Source organism: Octodon degus, unplaced genomic scaffold (assembly GCF_000260255.1).
Source record: "Octodon degus isolate 3935 unplaced genomic scaffold, OctDeg1.0 scaffold00010, whole genome shotgun sequence".
In the NCBI taxonomy this organism is placed as follows: Eukaryota; Metazoa; Chordata; class Mammalia; order Rodentia; family Octodontidae; genus Octodon; species Octodon degus.
Genome location: NW_004524586.1, coordinates 17,675,833 through 17,696,665, shown reverse-complemented (window position 1 = coordinate 17,696,665; position 20,833 = coordinate 17,675,833). Strand labels below are relative to the sequence as shown.

The window sequence follows — 20,833 nt, the reverse complement described above, 5'->3', positions numbered from 1 at the left end:
GGCATCCACTTAAATATAAATGACGAAGCCAGTTCCTTGGCATCAATTTCTTCTTTCTCCATAACACGGAGCCATTCTGTAGAGGACAGAACCAGAGCCTAGACAGGCCTGCGAGGCGTGGGCAGATCATGTCGACTGACACCTGTGTTCTTAGTGGATGCTCACTTGACTCTTCTGAAGACCGGGGAGGACTTAGGAGCCAAATGGGGCATTGCCTTTATTTTCCAAGATGTTCTGACTTTCTGTGGAGGGCAACTTGTTTACTTGATCAGGGGAACTGTTTCTACATTTAGTGAGCCATGTGATCTTAGGACATACACTTGATTTCTCAGAAATGGGGTTTGATTATTTCTAAATGAGGCACCTGCCCCATTTAACCTTCTGGACTGAAAGAAAAAGTATTTATTAAAGTATGTTTGAGACTGAAAATATTTTGGAATACCAGGTGATTATTATTATTCAAATATAATGGAGCTTGTTGCTCATGGGTTGTTTGCCTGAGGAAGAGTGACGCAGCCCTGGATGCACTTATATGTGTAAGCAACTGCCAGTCCCTTGTTATTCTGTTTTGATGTACTAAGCTATAGATCATCTTGGAGTAATTCTTCTGTAGCAGAATGTCCGTGTCTATATATGCATGTTCCTGCTTGCTTGCTCTCGCTCTCTGTCACATACACACCACCTACACGCATGCATACACACACCTATTTCAGCACCACTGTTCCTAGCTTGTCTAGGTTTTCACTGGAAGCTGCAACATGTACGTTTATTATTTTACAATATTTCTTTTGGAACACTAAATTGAGAATTCAGTACAGAGCAGATCATTGGGAAATGGCCATTTTATTATTGGGTGTATTCAACTTTAAAGAAGGGTTAGGGGTAGGGAACTTCTCAGATTAGATTTGTGTAATGGATCTAGTCATGTTTCTAAAAATTTCCTCCCTAAAATTAACCAATATTAAGCTCAGGGGTGTAGGTATATATATTTTTTATTACTATATAATTCTAGAAGGATTTCAAGTGCTTATAAATCTACATAAAGATAAGGAAAATTGGCACTACTTTAAAAAACAGGTGAAGGAAGTTAGGCAAGAGAACGTAAACCAGAGTTCCCATGGGACCAAAGGGAAGGAGTTCCTTAACTTTCTAGGGTCTCTCTGTTTTCTATTTTAAAGCAATGAAGGTGAAAATGCTACTGGGACCAGGGCCTCTTGGGGCCTCACAGTAGAGGGAGGCCCCTAAGTGAGTGTCATGGGTCTCCTCACCACATGTACATGGGAGCTAACCTAACATAGCCCAATCAATGGACTTGTTCTGAGTCTAGCAGGGCTGCTAGTTAAGTAGGGGAGTTCAGGCAAATGACTGGCAAGTAAGCATTAGTCTATGGTGTGTAATATTCAGCAGAAATGGCTTGACTGAGACAGCTCTTTGTCTGGACTATAGGTTGATGTCATGGATGCTTGCTCGGGGTGGACCCCACTCATGCGAGTGTCTGCGGTGTCAGGAAGCCAGAAAGTGGCCTCACTTCTCATCGAGGCGGGGGCCAATGTGAATGTGAAGGACAAAGATGGGAAGACACCTCTCATGGTATGCCGTCCTCCTGGAGGTCGGAGCTTTTCTCCCTTTAGGCTTTCTCTCGAGGCTCCAGCCACATGGGTAGGAGCCCTGGGTTTTGGTTGCACACGTGTTCCCTATCAGCCTGCTAAGAAAGGCATGAGCATGTCAGTCTAGTTTTATCTTTTTTGAGATATGGGGTCTTGTTATATGGTTCAGACTGGCTTTGAATTCCCAGACTCAAGTGATTCCCATCTTAACCTCCCCAGTAGTTGGGACTAGAGGCATGTACCACTCCATGAGCACTATGATAACATTCTTGTTGTCTTTTACAATTCCTTTAATGATTAGCACCCTCAGTCCCTAGGGCCATTGTAGGATCAAAATAGATTTGTTAATACTATTGGTGGTGGTCAGGCCTGGCCTTTCCTATGTGACTTCAATATGGAGCAAAGGGCATGATATGCACCTTCTAGTTGCAACCAGCATAGAATGAGCATGACAGAGTCCTGTCGTGCAGCTCCTCAGTGGCCTGGCCAGGGCTGCTTTTGTGTGGTGCTGCTGGCATACTCCCTGTGCCCAGTATGTGCCAGGCACATCCTCTGCTGCCTGTGCCCCTATGGGATGGGGAGGGGTGACACCCACTGATGCTGCACTGTTGTGTTTTTCAGGTAGCTGTGCTAAATAATCACGAACAGCTAGTTGAATTACTACTTGATAAAGGGGCAGATGCAAGTATAAAGAATGAGGTAAAATTAATCTTTATAAAAGTTTCTTGGAGGAGGAGAAAGAAATATAATATAATGTATAATAATAATTTTTGTTGTTTCCTCTTTCAGTTTGGCAAAGGCGTCCTAGAAATGGCCAGAGTTTTTGACAGACAGGTGGGGGTGTCCTTTCTGCCTGTGGAGATTAATTTGTAGTGTCTTCAGAAATCCAATACACCCCATCAGAACCTTGGAGGACCTTCACCTGCTTGTTTTTTTTTTTTTTTCCTAGAATGTGCTCTCCCTGTTAGAAGAAAGGAGAAAAAAGCAGCTGCCAAAGAAGTCTTCTGTCCACTGATCAGAGCACCACCTGTCTACAAAATCCAAACAAAGCCAAGCAAAATGTGACTGTTGAACATAGATAGAAGGAATTCCATGTCTTGGAGGGTTACACATTTATTTATTTAGTTGAAGATTCACAGTGCAAACTTTTTGTAACAGACGATGGTTCCCACATTAAAATACATATTTTTACCGACGCGCGTGTGCGTATGTGCTTGCCTCACTGGGGGTCTGTAGAACAGGGATGTTTTCTTGCACTTGTGCCTTTAGAGTTAGACACGAAACAAAACATGAATGCACCAGGGCTACACAAACATGCATGGATCTCCCACTCCTGGCTCCTGCCCCCCAGCGGTCCTCGGGGCCCCCCCAGGATGTTGGCATTCTCTCCTGCATGTGCTTCCTATTATCCTTCCTCCCCCACCTGAAGGCCTTCGAGGCTGCGCTGTCAGGCTGCTGTTGCCTCCTGCAGCGTCGCTCCCCCTAAAAGCCCAGGAGTTTTCTCTTCAGTTCTTGGCCTCACATCAAAGCTCCAATGCATATCTTGAGTGTCTGGTCGTGGTCTGCTAGCAGTGTCTGGTTGGGGGTCAGTCATCCTAGAACAGCCCTGTCCGCACATGTGTTTGCATGCACTCACGCCCTGACAATGAAAGGCCCAGTCTGCTGGCAGCTCAGTGACCTCACCATAGAGCATTCAATTCTGTCTTCAGACAGAGTAGGAAAGTTTTGGAAGCTGATCATGCAATTCGTAGACAAGTAGGGGTTAACCACAACCACGTCTGCTGGTTGGGACCTTAAAAAGACACAAATGTGGTAGAGCTCTAACTTGGGAAACACACATAAAAATCAACAGAGACATTAGCTAGCAGACCACATGCGTTCTGTGTCTTGAGGGAGAAGCTTGTCAACCCGGCCTATGAGTAAAGCAGCTACAGAGAGCTGCGTGCAAGTGGAATTTCTTCAGCAGGGAAAGGCCGATTAAAAGGCAATTAAAACTCCAAATCTTTAGAGGAGCACCCAGAGAAAACAATCAATCTTATTGATGTTAGTAATCTTTAGCTTTATTTCGTATAGAATACACACCTTGGCAATTAGATCTACGAACCATATATGTCCTGTTTATACAGATTTCAATTATATGGTATTTATGGAGCATTACCTTTTGTACAAATGCACCCCTCTTTAAAATTTGCTAGGTTTTTAAAAATCTAAAAACGAGAGCCTATAAACAGCTTTGCAAAGGCCCTTCATCCTTTTAGTGATTGGTGGTGTCAAGCACCTTGCTTTTATGTCTCGGTCTTTGTATAGTGTGTCCCTTAAAGTCTCGTATGGGGAAAATGTGCATCCTATTCATGTATCATTATACGATCTTTTATTTTTTAAAAGTTTCTTTTTAAAAAATATTTATTTGGTCCAGGGTTTTGCTATGCAGCTTGCACTCATAGTGATCCTCCTCAGCCTCTTCTCCAGTGCTGGGATTTCAGGTATGTACCACAAAGCCCAGTTTTGGCCAGCTTGGCGTGAGGCCAGCACAGCATGCAGTAGCAGGGACTGAACCTGGGTCCTTGAGCTTGCTAGGCAGGCGCTTAGACCACTGAGCTATCTCACCAGCCCAGAAGTTTCTTTTCATAGAATACATTTTCTGATTAGCAGCTCCCCCACAGTGGGAAAATAATATATACAGTTTTATGTTTATACACAGATTATTTTGGGGCAAGTAATACACACTTGAGAGTTCTGTTTGGAATCTGTAATATTTCTAATACAGCTGCAAGGGAGACCTCTTCCCTAAATGGATCTCTAAATTCAGAGATTTTTCATGGTTTCCTTCCTAGGATTTAGAAATCTGTAAAGTCGGCTTTCAGCACTTCTTAATTGTAAAGCTTCTCTAGGACATAAAATAATCACCATTAGCTGTTATCAACTGAGCAGACAGGACAGTTTCCCCAAATTAAACACTGATTTTCCATGGCCTTTACCCACAAATTAACAATCTTTCCCTTTGTCTATTGTTCCCAGGAAAAATACAAAATCACGATCATGTATTGATCGTAATGAAACTGAATTTTCTTTAAGAGACTGATAAAAATGCAAAGCAAAAGCTCATAACCAACATTTAGTATACGGAGTCTTGTGAGCTGGGAGAAAATCCTATTAACTTACCAAAATTACAGAACTTGGTCTCACTGTTTCTCGGATATAATTTCTTTCAAACCTTTTCCTTAAAATTAAATTCTGAAAATAACCATGTGATAAGGAGTAAGTTTGTCCCCCAGTGGACTTAGCTATTATTTTTTCTTTATTGTGAGCTGAATATTGTGACAGAGCAGAGGCAAAGAGGCATACATTCAATTCTTAAGGTATCAATTCAAAAAAGATCAGAGCTTTCCTAGCAGGGCAGCAACTTTGCAAATGCCCACACTATTGTAGCTGAAATGACAAAGCCCAGAAAGGGTAATGTCGAGAGTGCCCAAAGACTTGCCTTGGCAGCTTTCTGCCGTGCATCCCCCTTGAACATAGTAACAACTTGTCCAAGACCCCAGTGATTATAGAGTCACAACTGCAGCCAGGGAGTAGCCCATTGCAGATCAAGGGTTCAAATATGTAGCTAGTAGAAGCTTTAGAAGCAAAACACTGACAACTCTGCTGGTCCGGTGGAGAAATGCAGCCTTCGAACCAGAAGGATGGCTTGGTGATAGGTGAATATTCTGTGCTCCAAACTACCCTTGGGCAAGTCAGGGTTGTAGAAATGCTTCCACATACACAGGCCTGAACGCTGGAGTTTGAAGGAACAGAGCTCAGCCTTCTTGGGCATGCAAAGACAATGAACCTCAAGACAACCACCGCCATCTTGCTTTTGAAGGTTCCAGGTCATCTACCAACCCAGAAGCAGATGATCCAGGTCATGTGCCAACCCAGAAGAGTGATCCTCATTCTTTACAGCCCTTAGTAGGTGTGGTAACATTGTCCACCCTCTGGATTTAATATTGAACTATCCTTATATTCTCAAGATAAACCCCTGGGGTTGTGGTACATTGCTGTGTTGTACATGTTTCTGTGCTATATTTCTATATTTGCTCTTTATACTTAAGACTAGGAAGCGGTTTAAGTCTGTTTCAGTTTTGAAGGATTTTTTTTTTTTTTTTTTTGGCCAGCTCAGGGTACCTTAAAAGCAGGTCTGGTAAGGCAGGAGGATCTGGGGACTGGACAACAAAATCCTGAGCCTGACTACTTTGTTTAAGCAGGCACTTAAACAGTGGAGCTAATGGGCAGGCCCCCCAACAGTTCAGAAGGATTTTTTTTTGACTGGCTCAGGAGGCCTTAAGGGCAGGTCTGGTAAGGCTGTTTCAGTTTTGTCTATGAGCAACAATTCATTATTTTATTTGTTCTAATTATACTTTTTATATCTACAAATTCATCCAAATGTTTTCATGGGTTTATCTTGTTCCTTGTACAACTTTTTGTTGATATTATTAAATTTAAGCATACATATCTACTTATTTTGCTTAGAAATAGATATGCTTAGGGCTATGGATTTCCCTTTCGGCAGTTCTTTAGTTGTATTTCCGTGAGCTTTTTTCTAAGCCTTTCAGATCTAAAGATTCAACAGGGGAACTTGCTAAATGCAGTTTTCTTGGGCTCATCTCAGACCCCTTGAATGGGAATGTCCTGGGAAAGGCATGGTGATGGATTTCAACTTTTCTCATAATTCAAGGAATTTTGAGTATAACCATAGTGGGTGCTCTTTGTAATGCTTTGTTTTCTAGATAATCTGTAATTCATCTTTGACTATAGCATCATGCCATTTCTATGACACAGAATTGTATTTTTAAAAAAGGTTCTCGCTCTCCCCCTTTCCCCTCTCTCATCCCCTTTTTTTTCTCTTCAAGGCACTTTGAAAGAAGTTCTGTGTGTCCGGAGTGTCTCATTTGCAGTATATTGACTTCACCTGCCTTAATAACTATTTGAAATCAGCTGCAGACTCTTTGCCTACTTGCCGTGTCACAAGTGGATAACGGTGAGCATAAGGACCTCTTTATTCTTGTTAGCATTTGATGTATATGAGTATATATACACGAATGTATACATATGCATGAACACGCACGTATATGTTTATCTCCCACAGCTTCCTTATCAAGTTGGGTGCTATTTTTAAAAATGCAAAAATAGAAGCATAGTCAAAAGAGTTAATATCTTTTGATTTTTCAGTTCCTAGTCAAAGGATGTCTCTACTTTTGCTTACCTTTTGAACTTCTTTCCTATGTAAATAAGGTGAACTTAAAAATTTTGATAGATTATGGATTTATGTTGCTGAAAAAGGTAGCCAGTGTCCCTGACACATTCATCAATGGTGTGTACGAATAGGCATTTTTTTTCTCTCCTATATCCTCTCCCTGAGTAACCCTGGGAATTAGCAGCATATATGTTGCTTGTTACCCCTTCCCAATTCTTAATTTCTTGTGCTCCAAAATTGTCTTATAAATTAATAAATGAATATAAATACACATTTTTTTTCATGAGGCTTTATCTCCATTTTTGTAGCATTTTCAGTAACAAGACACACTATGTTTACCTGTTTACCATTTATTGGGTATAATATGCTTAACAATGACTTTTTCTACTGAAATAGCAGGTTGTATTTACCTGTAGATCCCCAATATGAGAAATGTGTACAAAAGTAACAATGTAACATAAAAAGTTATGTGAAAAAATTAGCAAACCAAAGCATTATAAAAGGATGAAGCACTACAAAATGACTGTGCTGGTTTATGTAGCGGTAACTTCAATCTGTACTGTGCTAAACAGCCTGTAACCGAGTTAAAGAGTTGCATTGACAATTGCCACACACATTCAGACATCAGGCTGCCCCACCACCTACCAATTTGACTTGATAGAAAGAAGTAAGGAACTCTTAGTTCTGCTTCTACTCATCCTAAAAGTCTTGGCCATCTATTGCCTAGAGAGTTTTGTTTTTCCTATCCTGCCCTATGAAGATACCTACTTATGATAGGCCATGAACGTAAAGTGGTGTTCAGCTTTTTTGCAAAACTAAAAAGATTATATGTATTCTTTTGTCTGGATTTAAACATGCTAAGTTAAGGATTAAAGTGTTATTTTCTAGGAGAATTCAGGGAATATAGAGCATGCTTTTTGAAGACAATGTGGGAAATCAGGGTGGATTTGAAGGCATTCAACCGCGGAGCCAAATCACTTTAAATCAAGAACTCTGTTGCCTGTTCAATTTTCTGATTACTACTATCCACTATGAATTATTTTAACAATTTCATATGTAGTATTTCTCCTCTTTAAAAAATATGAAGCAAGATTGTAATAGCTGGATTATAAACTTCCACTACTGTCCCAAAAGTAAAGGGACAATCAGTAAAGTACCATTTCTCTGTCACAGTCAGAGAAATGGTATTTTTGTATATGAATAGACGGCTCTAAGAAGTATTCTCTTTCACAAAAAATGGTTTTGTACATGGGGCTTGCAAATCTTTCTTAGAAGGCTGTTTATCAACCATAACTTTCAAACAGATTTAAAAGCAATAGATGTTAATAGGAACTTGAGAGTGAGTCAAGAGAATTTTTGCAATCACAGCTAAGTTGAGTTTTCTATGGCCAACCTCCCTAATTAGAACAAGGTGTTAGATGGGAGGTCACTGTGGTCAGTATGCCTGTGGGAGGCACTTGGGAAAGGCTAGAAGGTACTGGAAAGGTTGCTCTGAGCTGTGACCTTGGAGAAGGTGGGTTTTGGGTGTCCAGTAGGTGAACTTGCAGGACAGCTGCATTCCGTAATGGTCATCAAGTTGGACGATTTGAAGTACTAACAAAAGTAGATAAGAGATTTAATTGTTGGATACTGGAGAGGCAGCAATATTGGGGTTAGCTTCCGTAAGGCACTTGGGTCTGGTGACCAGGAAAGATAAAGTAAAAGGAAAGGGCCATGCTTGCCTATGGCTTCCTGTGTCCAGGCATATGTATAGGCCTGCTAATACATCAAGGGGAGTAGCTGTGGCAGCACTGTGCTGACTTCTAGTATGGATGGGAGTGGGAAAAGGTGGCACCTGCAATGACTTGCACTGACCAGTTGCTGTATGTGAATCTCCCAGCCTGAAAATCATCTCTGCGTTCGTGCTGGTTTGGGGACACTTGGAGGAGGGTTGTTGTAACTTTAATCTGGGTCCCTAGTATATTTCTGGGACCATTTTGAGAGTACTTTCTCTAGGATATCCAGGACAGTCATACCTAGCAGAGCTTAGAGATGAAATGAGCCTTGTGAGAAAAGACTGCAAGAGGTCAGAGTATATTAGGATGATCCAGCCCAGCTGCCCAGGCTTCATGCCCTCTCAGTTGTCAGGGACTTGTTGGCTCAGAATGCTTAGTAAACATCAGTTGAGAGGTGACAGGAGGATACTCAGACATTCTAGTTGGCCCAGTGTCAGGCTCTTTTTAGCACCATGGGGGATCACAGGTCCTGTGAGTATTCTGACACAGATTAGAGTTTTAGCAGTTTTAGGGGATGCATTGATGTGTTGTATTGATTTGTCAGAGAACAATGGCCTACATTTCAGTCTGAGAATTCCTAATAAAGTTAAGAAGGCATAAAAATGTCCCCTTAGAGACTAGTTCAGGAGTATTCTTTCTCATATAGTTTATTTTGTTGCTGTTGTGGTTTTTGTGATGTCATCCCACATGTGTAAGCTGGGAAATTCACACTGGGTCATGTAACCTCTGCATGCATATTTCGACAATGGAAAATGTTACGCTTTGTTTCATTTGGTTGCTACACGTCTGATTCCATGTGTCAGGAAAACAAACTGTTAAAAACATTTCAGAAGATATACTTTTAGTGGAATTCCTGGAAGATTAGCCATATACTTCTCTATAAAGTGGGGTCATATAACCTACAGTTATTCCTAGACATACAAAGGAAAATGAGTAACCTCCAGGCCTCCTTTGTGTCTATGCACCAAGTTTTCACAGTGATGGTCTTACAAAACTCAAATCAACTTCATTATTTGTGCCTACAAAGTTTTTCAAAAATATGAAAGAATAGTCAGATCACCATTGAAATGTAAGTCTTAATTTTTGTTTCCATCATTTATGAATACATAAAAAGGGAGAAAAATCTATTTTATAACTATCATCCTGGTCATTGGCTCCTAAGTTACATTAACATGGATGTTATTGCTATATATGTTTCATTTGCTAAATATTGCTCTTTATTCAGAAATAAACTGCCTGGCTCTATAAAAGTTATCATATTGTAGAGAGAAGAATATGTCACTAGCCACAGCCCCTAAGTGGCCATTGATGACATGATGTAGGATCACAGTTTTAACCTCTGTCAATATCAAACTGTTCCTGGTTTTTAAAAGCACAGGACTTACAGTTAAGAAAGAATAAATGAAAGTCCATCCATATCCTTCTACTTACAATAGAAGGGTCTAAAATGTCATATCTAAGGATTTGGGCATCTAGAAAGACAATGCCCACATAATGCACCATAAAAAACTGTAAACCTTTTCAATATTATGTTTTGGCCTTAATACAATTACCGAATGTAACAACAGTTACATTAATTCTATATGTATCTCATCAGCAGTAATATCATCTACCATGGCTTTACATTTTTAAGAAAATAATTGTATACTCAACAGATGCATGCTATAAGAGCTGGAATGTATTAAAACTGGATTCCCTTTGTGTGTGTGTTTGTGACACAGATTTATTTATCCACAGTTATGAATACTATGTTGCTTGGATACAGTGGAGCGTGGGTAAAGTGAAATGCAGTTTTGCTCTTTGGAAGACAAACCAAGATTCTTAGTATGTATTTTTCTTTCTGCTTCAAAGCATAGGAAAACCATTGAAATAACTCTTAAAGTCTTATCATAAAACACTCAGAGTGAATTATAGGACTGCTGTCAATTGCCATCTCATATGAAAACTAGTCATGTATGGCCTCACCAGAACCAGGGAGAGGCAGGATGGCATTTTGCATTATCTGAGCATCTTTATATGCTAATGCCATTGCCTTCAGGCATCTTGAAAATCATCTTGTGGGAATGGCTCCTAGTAAACCATTGGAGATATTGGCAGAGTAAACCATTGAAGAGGCCACTTGCCCAGCCCTGCTTTGCGTGAATGTGGATGATCAGGAAAATGATTTTCCTTTTACTGTTTTGTGATGCTCAACAGGTATGTTGTAAATGTTAAGGCTTCATACTATATTGAAAACATCTTTTCAAGATTCCTAAAGTCTAGCTGAGAAAATAGAATGTGCTACAGAGAATTTAAGGGTTCTTTGTCCAATATATACCATGAGTAGGTAGACTAGGCTGTACCATGAGAACAGCATTTCATTTTGCTGTAGTTTTTGCAAGCATAGGGATTCTCATTTTTAATAAGTTGAACCTTTCAGTAAAAGGAGATTTTTATCTAAAGCATTGATTGACTAGATCTGGTTACTACTTTACATCTGAAAATCATTACAGTCCCATGGAAAGCCTCATATGTCTGTCTGAACACAAGGTCATTGTATTACAGTGGAGAAGATAATGTGGTAATTTGCTTAGCTCCAAACAGTACAGGGAGATGGAGGTTTGCAGTGGCTTCCTTGTGGAAACACCACCATTCCCAATCTAAATAATATGCTGATGCCAGCACACTGTAAAGGGAAGCCAGAAAAAGAAGTTCTGAATGTGTCTATGTAGCGAAACCATGAGCAAAACTACAGATCTCTTCTTTGTCTGCTGTCCAAATGTGCTCAAGGCTGGTCAGCTGCAGGTCAAGTTGCTGCCTGGTCTGGCACTCCAGAGTCTGTCTTGGTGGGGCCACACCTCAAAGTTCCTGTCTGCAACCCAGGTTCACTCCAAAACATCCTGACCAGAAACCAGATCCTTCTCTTTTGTTCTGGGGGCCTATCAGTTTGCCAGGATCCAGGACCTCCCTGGAGGCCACAGACAGCCTGGATTTGCAGCCTCCAGTTCAGGCCCAAGCTAGCAATTCCACAAAAATCACTCGGAGTTCTACCTGGGCTCTGTTGAACCGTGTCAGGTACTGTAACTGCAGCTGAGGGCAGCTGGGTGACTGGTTCCCAAGAACACCTTGATCAGAAAGTAAACATCGTGTCCAGAATCCTATCAAGCGGGATATTTCAAGTTCACTAAAATATTAAAAGCACAAGCCTTCCTTCCATGGAAAACTCAGTGATGGTAAAAATGCCTACTACAGTGCACTGCACTGTAATAAACATTCTGCATAAATAATAATTTACAAGTTCCTGAGCAAGTATACAGAGCACCATAGCACAGCACAGCACCGACGGCAGTAGCTCAAAGTTCTTGAAATAATGGTTTTTTTAAATTTAAAAAGTTCTAAAAGTTGGTACAAAAAAAATCACTCCAACTGGAGTTGAAAGATAGTGCAAACTTCTGTCTTCACTGTTGAGAAAAAGGCATCAACTTGCTTCTCACTTAATGTAGGCAGTATGCGTGGATCTGGGCACTTGGTGTGGATATTTAGGAGCAGGTCTGAAGAAAGAGCAATCAAAAGAGAAAGCAAAATTTAGAGACTCTGAGAGAGCGCCTCCTGTAGATATCAAAGCCCTGGGTGGCATCAGTCTTTTTCCTACATACCATTAGGTCAGATCTGAGTGGAGACAGCTCTTGTTTTCGGCAGGGTTGGCAAAGGATCTCAAGGATCTTATTTAGGGCTGCAGAATTCCCAGTGGTTTACAATTCCCAGATGACTGATTACCAAATTTTAGCAATAGATTTTATTTACCCCAATATATCTAGAGTATTATTTCATCAGTATGATTAGGAGGATTGGCATTTTGGGGGGTACTAAGTCTTCAAAGCCCAGTGAGTCTTGACATTGATAGCAGAGTTTTAGTTTTTATTTTTAACCAGTGGCTATTGGATAGCAGAGCTGTTGGTAACCAGAGCAAAGCAGGGCTATGTGTGATCCTTCAAAAATGAACAAAAGAATTGGTAGGAGAGGAGCCAGTTACTACAGTGGGGTATGGATTAGGTGGGCCACTGCTTGAGGGCATTTACAAAAGGAGTCATCCTCTTAGCATGCTCATGTAAAGTAGTGTTTTCCCCCTTTGGGGAAAAAAAAAAAGAAACAAAAGCACTCTAAAATCAACATGCAAGCCACAATGAAATAATTAGGATGCTATGCAATTTTTTTTCCCTGTATTTCTGCAGTTGGAAATTAAACCATTGGACTGACCCTGTGACTGTCTTTATCTCTGAGATTTATTAGGCAGCAATTTCTTTCATAGGCCAAACATTCTTCCCAGGGGCTGTAATCACTAGCGAGTGTCTTCCCCCTCAGAGATATGAATTACTGTGCACAGGGCCTTGCCAATAGTCTGTACCTTTGGTTCCTTTGAGCTCATAAACTGAGCTTTCTGCCAAGGGGGCATGTGAGTCAGAGTTTTGGCTGTAGGTCTCACAGCATTCTGAGGGAGGAGGGCCTGACTGGTCTCATTTGCCAATTTCCATGGTGTAAATACTCCTTCAGGGGTGATTCTTAGGTACTACCAGTATATCTCCAAACATGGAAGTGACAACAGCAATGAGTACCAGGATGCTGAACTCCACCCCATGGATAAGAGATAACTGCAAACTCAGTGCCACAAAAATTGATAGCAAAAGGTAGGGGGCAAAAGCCAGAAGGCATGTTTGTGTATTTGTTATCTTAGTTTTTAAATGTAACTTAAGTTTATAGAATTTAATCTTTAGTACAGTTTAGCCAGATTTAACACCCTGATTACAAAATCTCTGGAAATTTAATATTTCTCACCAACCACTGTGAACTACCAGTTCCAGCCCTGAAGTGAGCTGACCTCCCTGTGTAGGTAGGATGCAGGCTGTCTCCTAGCCCCCTCTGGGACAGTATGCAGATGACCCCAACAGAAGCAAGCCTTTCGGGGAAATTTTGTTGCAGAGAAGCACCTGATCTCCTGCTGCTAGCAACTTCTTCTTCCTCACCTCTCATTTCCCTTTGTTTCATCTTTGACCCACAGCTCTGACCTATGTCTCAGGACCCCATGGTCTGGGGAGAGTTGGTTTGGTAACAGTTTTGAGAATGGGGCTCTAGCCTTCATACCATCGTGCTGTTTTTCTTCTTAGTGCCTTTGTGAGACAAGGCCGGGGCCCGATCAGCAGCCACCGCCTCCCGGGGTGTGATGCCACCTAGTCTTACCTCAGCTTGAGTCAGTTGCTTAGGCATGCTGCACCCTTGCTGAGAGTTAGGTGGCAGTGCTAGCAGCTGTGGCTCATGTTGCTGCTTCTGGTTATGTTCACATGTGTTTCCCATTGCTCCCCCTCGTGGGACCATGAGGTGTGACCTCACCCACCACCCCACAGCCACTAGAGAGAGGAGACCCACCTAAGGGGTGCTGGGCGAAACCCAGGCTCCTGCTGCCCCGGTGTCTTCCCTGCAGCATTAGAGAGCCGAGTTGTTCTGTTCAAAGGGTTGGCGGGCAGAGGCTTCTGAGGTGGGTTTGGCTTATTAAGCCCCTGCAATAAACACAACATTTTTGCATGATTTCTTAGCTTCACAACTGGGCATCAACACTGGGGGCTGTCAGAGTTCCTGAAAAGCAGGATTTGAAGAATGGTAAATTGTTGCACAACACAGGCTCACTTCCTGATAATCACCATCACCATATGAGTCGAGGTGGGGGGAGTGACTTTTGTTAACCTTATTGCCTAAGTTTTCTCTAACTTTTAGACATTTATTCATGAATGCATATAAAAAATTGTGAATCTTCCAATCCCATGGTGTTTGTGGGCCTTGGAGGATACAGTTGGTGCTGGTGTTCTGCGCTAAGGCCACCTAAGGAATCTAAGCTGGCCTCTCTCCCCGTTAGGTGGCTTTTCAGTTTATAATGACCTAAAGTGAGAAGCTGGTGAGATATTTTAAGCATTACAGTAATTCCTCCATTTCTCTGTTATCATATGAAAGAATTGGATCAGCTATGGGTGGACTGGTTAATGTGGATGGTCAGTGTTCCAAATTCTGGTCTAGATCATTTGGCATGACCCCCTGAAGTTCTCTCACCCGAATACTTTCTATAATTAGTTCAAAGAATTGACCCAGCTGTTTGAGAGCTAAGTCAAGCCTACAGAAGCTGGGGGAAATTGTGGCATTGGCCAGGAGGCAGGGAGGACCTCAGCCAGAGGAGGTGGAAGAGCACGAACTTGGGGGCTGTTCTATGCTGGGTTTTATCCAAAGACCACTGCCTTGGGACTTGTCGAGTTGCTTGACCTTTCTGAATCTCAATGTTTTCTGGAAAATGCAAGGAAACAAGACCTGTCACACAACATTATTATGAGGAATAAGTAAAATAATGCATGGGAAGTTTTAAGCACATAAATAAAAATTGTCAGTAATATCAGTATTCCCTTAACTTTTAATAAAAACAAAAAGCAACAGAAATAATGCACTTGCAAAATAATAAGGCACCTCTTTCTGTGGCGCTTCTCCCTTACTTGCTTATGAGAGAGATTATATCAGTAAGTATGTGACACAGTTGTCTCCTGGGGCCCAGAGTGAGTCTGGGTGCCAAGCCATCTTCTGCTCTATGTTCTGGAGACTAGAAGACTCACTGACACACAGGTCTGTAGGCACTGGTGCTAGAGCCTCCAGAAGGACAGAATGTCCCAATAATTAAATGATGTAATGCAATATCATAGCACAGCACACAGTAGGGTGTGCCTGTGGTCTCAACTACTCAGGAAACTGAGATAAGAGTATCACTTGGACCCAGGAGTTCATGACCAAGCCTGGGGAGCAGAGTGAGACCTAATCTCAAAAAGCAACAACAAAGTAATCCCATCATCATAGGACTCAGTATTCTGTACCTCTAGAAACACTTGAAAATGATTTTAAAACACTTGAGTTGAATTTCTAAGTTCTAAGTTCAGCTGTTTGGGCCTCTATCACTATGGTGACCATATCAGCTGAGAGAAGCACAAGAACAGAATGACCAGCTAACCTAGTTCTGCAAACATAGAAGCCACCACAGAAGTCTGTAAACCACAGCTGTGTGGGAAATGTACCAAGTAACAATAGGTAGATTGAGTTAGGAAAGGGGCACTGAACAAGAGAAGGACTTTCAAATGACATTTCTATGTGGAAATAACTAACAGACTGTACATTATAGAATAAATTCCTCAATGAAGAATGAAAACTGTATAATGTGCTTAAGGACATGGGTTATATGTTTTGAAGCTCCTGGGCATAAGGAGATGAGGATGTTCCTTCCCTAGGGGTTGACCAGGGATTGACAGTGATGGTGTCAGCACAGGGCCCACCACATAGTCGCCAATGACGAGTGTCACCCCCTGCCACTACTCTGTAACTATAATGGACTGAGTAACTTCACCCTTCTCAAGTACCCTTACCCTTTCAACAGTCTTTGGGTAATAAACTAAGGCAACAAATCAAGCTCCATTTCCTGTAACAGAAAAGCACGAGCAAGATATCAGTGTGTAATGTAAAAATGAATGTATATACTCATAAAATTGAAAGACTTTGGGGACTAAATAATTCATTACTAAGTGATACCAGTTTTGCTGCTAAGTATGACTAAGTACCTAGTCTTGGCAATAAAGATAATGTCAGGTTTTCATTGCAACACTAGAGAAAAAATGAGGTATATATTACAGTCTAGTGAAATATATTTGGATTTATCATGGAAACAGTGAGGATAATTAGGCTGGCAATTCATCCTAGTTTCCCTGGGATAGCCCCAATTTATGTGTATGGTCCTGTTTAATTATTAATCACATTCTCTGATGTGTCTCCTGCTTTACAGGATAGCTGATATGGTCACCATAGTGATAAAGGCCCAAACAGCCGAGATGCTGACTGAGAGTTCTGACTTCAAACCTGGGGACAGCATAGTCCCTCTCACCAGGAGCAGGACAGGGATGGGATGGAAACAAGGCTCAGGCAAACCTTGTGCCTAGGTGAGGTGCTGGCTTCCTGCCAGGCTTCATGAGGCAAGACTGCATGAACAGTGGGGTCAGTCTAGGAAGGGGTTGGTTTTGACCCTGGTGAAAGGGGCAGAACTTCCATAGGTCCTTTATTTTATTTTTAGGGAAGGGTCTACAGGGTGTTCAGGATCTCACTACTAGATCAGACTCATAGTGATCCTCCTGTTTACAGCCTCCCAAGAGCTGGGATCACAGGTGAGTGCCACCACACCCAGTCTCAATTCCATCTCAGCATGCCCCAGGGGCTGGCTGGCACTGCAGGCCCGGGGACTGAACCCCAGGCCCCTGAGCCTGCTTGCAGGTGCTTTAATCTGTTGAGCTGTTTGGCTGGCCCCACAGATCCTTGTAGTGTCACTTGTCTTGCTGTCTTTGCAAAACCCAAAGCAGGTCTTTCCCAGAGGAATCCAGCCTGGCCACCAAGATTCATCTGCATGGAACTGAGAAAGGACTCCACTTCACTCACGCTCAGTAAATATCTCTTGAGATCTATTTTCACTGAAACAAGGAAACAAGGACTCAAGCCTCATTCTTCCCTCTTGGCTTCCTCCAGGAACTGGAGCACAGTGCAGGTGCGCTCTTAAGTGGCTAGTGTGTCCCACTGCTCCTCTTTCTGCTCAGGATCTGGCAAGAGGCACAGACTTTCAATTTTTTAGAAAATCTAAATGTAACCCTTTGCCTTGACCACTGTCGTAGGGAATTCTCATCTATTTCCAGCTTTCACACGATGAGAATAAGCATGTCTTGTCACCCAGAGAGATCTCTGCAGAGAGGCAGGGCTTGGGGCATCGCGAACACATCTTGCTGTCAACGTTTTGCCTCTCTGTGGCTAAAATTATAGAAATTATGATGATAGAGCAGAAGACTATAAATGTTATAAATTATAATTGTGTAGGCATTGTAGAACGGACTGAGGTTGAACAGTCGCTCTTCCACATCTCGGAAGATGGCAGGCACAGTTATTGCGCCTCAGCTTTTCTCTGAAAACCACTGCAATTGTATTTTAAATTTTTCTTACAAGCATGCTATAACTATGAGCTAGTATGCAATTGAGATGTCATCAGACCAAAATCTAAGCCGAAGAAGCAGCCTGGGGACATACGATAACTGTTATTGAGGTTTTCCAGCTTGTCAGCTAGAAAAAAAATAGTCAAATTCATACTTTATTTCCTGCACTGCAATATATAGCAGATGAATCAAATATATGAATGTGAACAAATTGTAAAAGTATAAGAAATTAAAAATATGCTTGTTTGGTCAGACTAAATATGAAAACAAAAATTGCCAAGATGAAAAGGCAACTCACAAAGAAAAAATAATGGCCCTAGACTTGTGTTAAGTAGCCTCATCATACTTATTGGAAGAAAAATGTACACCTGTCAGATGGTGAAGACAAATCAATCACTGAATGCAGCTTGTTGGTGAAGAGCTGGGAATAGAAATTGGGACAACTTCCTCAGAGGCTGTTCCACCCAATCCATCCCATTTCTAAGTGCACATGGCCTCTGACCGCAATTGAGCTTTTAGGATTTATCCTATAGACATCTTGGGCAGAAACAACGCTATTTGAAGTCACAAGCAACCTACAAGGCCATCAGCAGAGGACAGATTAAATAAGTGGTGGTATGCCTCTATAATGAAATACTATGTGGTGGTGAAAAGAACAAGGCAGAAGGGCCTATAACAGGTACAGTTTAATCAAAGGGCGAGGGCTGGGGAGACAGCCCAGTGGCTTAAGTGCCTGCCTGACATACACAAGGTCCTGCGTTTGACTCCCCCACCCATAAGAAAAAAAAAATAAAGGGGCAATAAGAAGGTGATGTGCTACTATTTGAATTCCAATAGAAGTTATAAAACAAGAGTGACAACAGTGTTATGCTTATGAATGTTGGGTAGATAGAATTTCACTATACTCTTCTCTCATTTTTAGGATTAAACATATCCATAACCCCTCCCTGTAAAGATAGAGACTTTTCCTGTATTGTAAACTATGTTTTATAGAAGGCTGGTCACTGTTTACTTCCGGGAAGGGGCCTGGTGACGGGTGGGAGGGAGACTGACTGTTCTCTGCCGAGCTGCTCCATTTCAGGCTTGCATCATTTGCTAACAAATGTGGAGGATACTATACCAGGCACCCATTTTCCATGCATGGTGCGCCTGTTTATGGTACAGAGATGAGCTGCCTTGCTCTAATGTATGCTGCTCTGACCTCTGTGGTTGGCTGGAATCTATAAAATCTAGCAATCTGATGATCTAGGCCCTTACTCATTAGAAATGCCAGTGTGAGATGGGAAAAGGAAATCCATTCATCAATACGTTCTTCTATGAAAATAAGGTCAAATACAAGAGAACTGTGTATGGTGATGGTGAACCTTTTAGAGATGAGTGCCCGAGCCATGACCCCAAGCCCATGTGTTTATCACAAAGTGCCAACAGTGCAATTCAGTAAACTTGAATTCTGAGGTTTAGGAAAAGCAACTCATACAGTAACATCTTTTGTTTTAAAAGAAAAACAATTCACATGATATAGGTTTGTCTGCTCCAGAGAGAAAGATCAGGGCTTCCACGGTAGTGCATCCCTTAGGATGGTTGATGGGTTTGTCACATGAATATTAGTGACATGCAACCAGTGAAAGTTTAGTTTCTGAAGTACCAGGCAAGGGGAAGTTAGCAGGAGTCTAATATCATGGTAGCTACACTTTAGATTTTAGGGGCAATATTTCATTAATCTTTGGCTGATAGCATGATAGGATTGAGATTTTACTCGTTAAGATCCACATCAGCGTATGTCCTACATGTTTAGTTGTGTTCAAGAGGCTGGAGCTCAGTGTGCCTGAAACAGCCACATCGGGCACTGCTGAGTGGATAAGAACAGGTGTACAGGCAGCGGGGGAGCAAGGGGCTTTGTGGGAGACTTGGAAAGCTCAAGAAAGACGTGGCCTTGGAGAAAGGTAGTGGGCACACAGCAAAACTTCGGAAAGCAGAAGACAGCCCTGGAAGCTTGCTTCCCAGCATTTTTCCTCCATCATGAGCCTGTAATTTTCCTAAGGGAATGAAAGCTTTGATAAAGATCAGTTCTCTGGTGTTTTATCTCATTTTCACAGAACATATTAATGAATGGATGTCCTTTTCCTGTTCCATATTGGCATTTCTAACGAACAAGGCCCTAAATTATCAGATTGCTAGACTCTATAGATTCCAGCCAACCACAGAGGTCAGAAGAGTACATGTTCATTCCAAGCTAATTTATTGTGTGAAAGAAAAGTTTAGTAGTCCCAGCCTCAGTGTACTGGACCGTGCTTAACTGTCCTGAAATCATAGTTCATTTTGCTCACATTTGGACCTAGCAAAGTGCTGATGAATATCCATTACAAGTACCAGCCTCAGTGATCCACTCATCACTGTTTTCGAATAGTGGGGGAAGAATTTGGGTCTCATTGAAGAGCACAACCACCTCTTCAGCTACTCAAGTGAATTTCCAGTGTCCTGCTGATGTCTTTTTCTAGAACAGTGATGGTAAGCCTTATAGAGCTCTCAGTGGTAACACTAAAACACTGCACCATGCGTACCATAGTTCCTTCACCACCGTCCGAGAAGATCCTGTCCCACACCAGTCAGTGTCAGCTTTATAAAACAGTATATTGTGCACACTCCAGACCCAGTAGTGCTGGTGGGTAGTGCTGACTAGAAGACTATGTCTTTCCAAACACGGGAGGCAAAATCTCCCCTCTGTAGGGTGTGTGGTGTTACTGTCATTGAGGAGGCTGAGGGGGCCCGCCCCTTAGCTCAGTTCTTTAAGTGGCTGCTTCAACCAAGCAGTCAGGCTCAGGTTGCTGTGGTTCGATCCCCACAACTCAAGCCAGCCAAACCTGCCCTGAAGGCATTTGGAGAAAAAAAAATCTTATTCCATTGAGGAGGCTGAGGTTTACACATTGCGGTTCTGATGCTGGCCTGTGCCCATGAAGGGACAGGAGTAGGAAGGGAACAGTGATTAAGATACTAGGTATATGTACTAATTCCCCCAAATGAATGTAATTATGATGCGACAAATGAACTAATAAAAAGTCAGGCTCACTACAAGTCTGAGTTGCGTAGTGAGACCCTCTACTAAATACATAAAAACAAAACAAAAAATAAAACCCAGTAAGGGTCATAAATGAAATTAAAAAGCAAATTAGGTAGTTTCTATAATCAAGTAGTATGACA

General features: G+C 41.8%; 2 protein-coding genes across 4 annotated transcripts in view; one reads left to right on the top strand and one right to left on the bottom strand.

Annotated features, from left to right (window-relative positions):
• Fank1 (fibronectin type III and ankyrin repeat domains 1) overlaps positions 1 to 2,804 on the top strand; it is a 166,442-nt gene extending 163,638 nt beyond the window's left edge. For all 3 annotated transcript variants that reach the window (XM_023708892.1, XM_023708893.1, XM_012513489.2), the window contains 4 exons: positions 1,447 to 1,590; positions 2,229 to 2,306; positions 2,397 to 2,441; positions 2,557 to 2,804. In XM_023708892.1, the coding sequence (XP_023564660.1) occupies positions 1,447 to 1,590; positions 2,229 to 2,306; positions 2,397 to 2,441; positions 2,557 to 2,622 (333 nt within the window). In that variant the 3' untranslated portion in view covers positions 2,623 to 2,804. The remainder of the gene's footprint in view (positions 1 to 1,446; positions 1,591 to 2,228; positions 2,307 to 2,396; positions 2,442 to 2,556) is intronic.
• A 6,948-nt stretch (positions 2,805 to 9,752) lies between these two features.
• Adam12 (ADAM metallopeptidase domain 12) overlaps positions 9,753 to 20,833 on the bottom strand; it is a 330,777-nt gene continuing 319,696 nt past the window's right edge. The window contains exons 22-23 of the mRNA XM_023709048.1: positions 14,016 to 14,146; positions 9,753 to 12,145 (exon numbers count right to left, since the gene is read on the bottom strand). Of these exons, the coding sequence (XP_023564816.1) occupies positions 12,085 to 12,145; positions 14,016 to 14,146 (192 nt within the window). The 3' untranslated portion in view covers positions 9,753 to 12,084. The remainder of the gene's footprint in view (positions 12,146 to 14,015; positions 14,147 to 20,833) is intronic.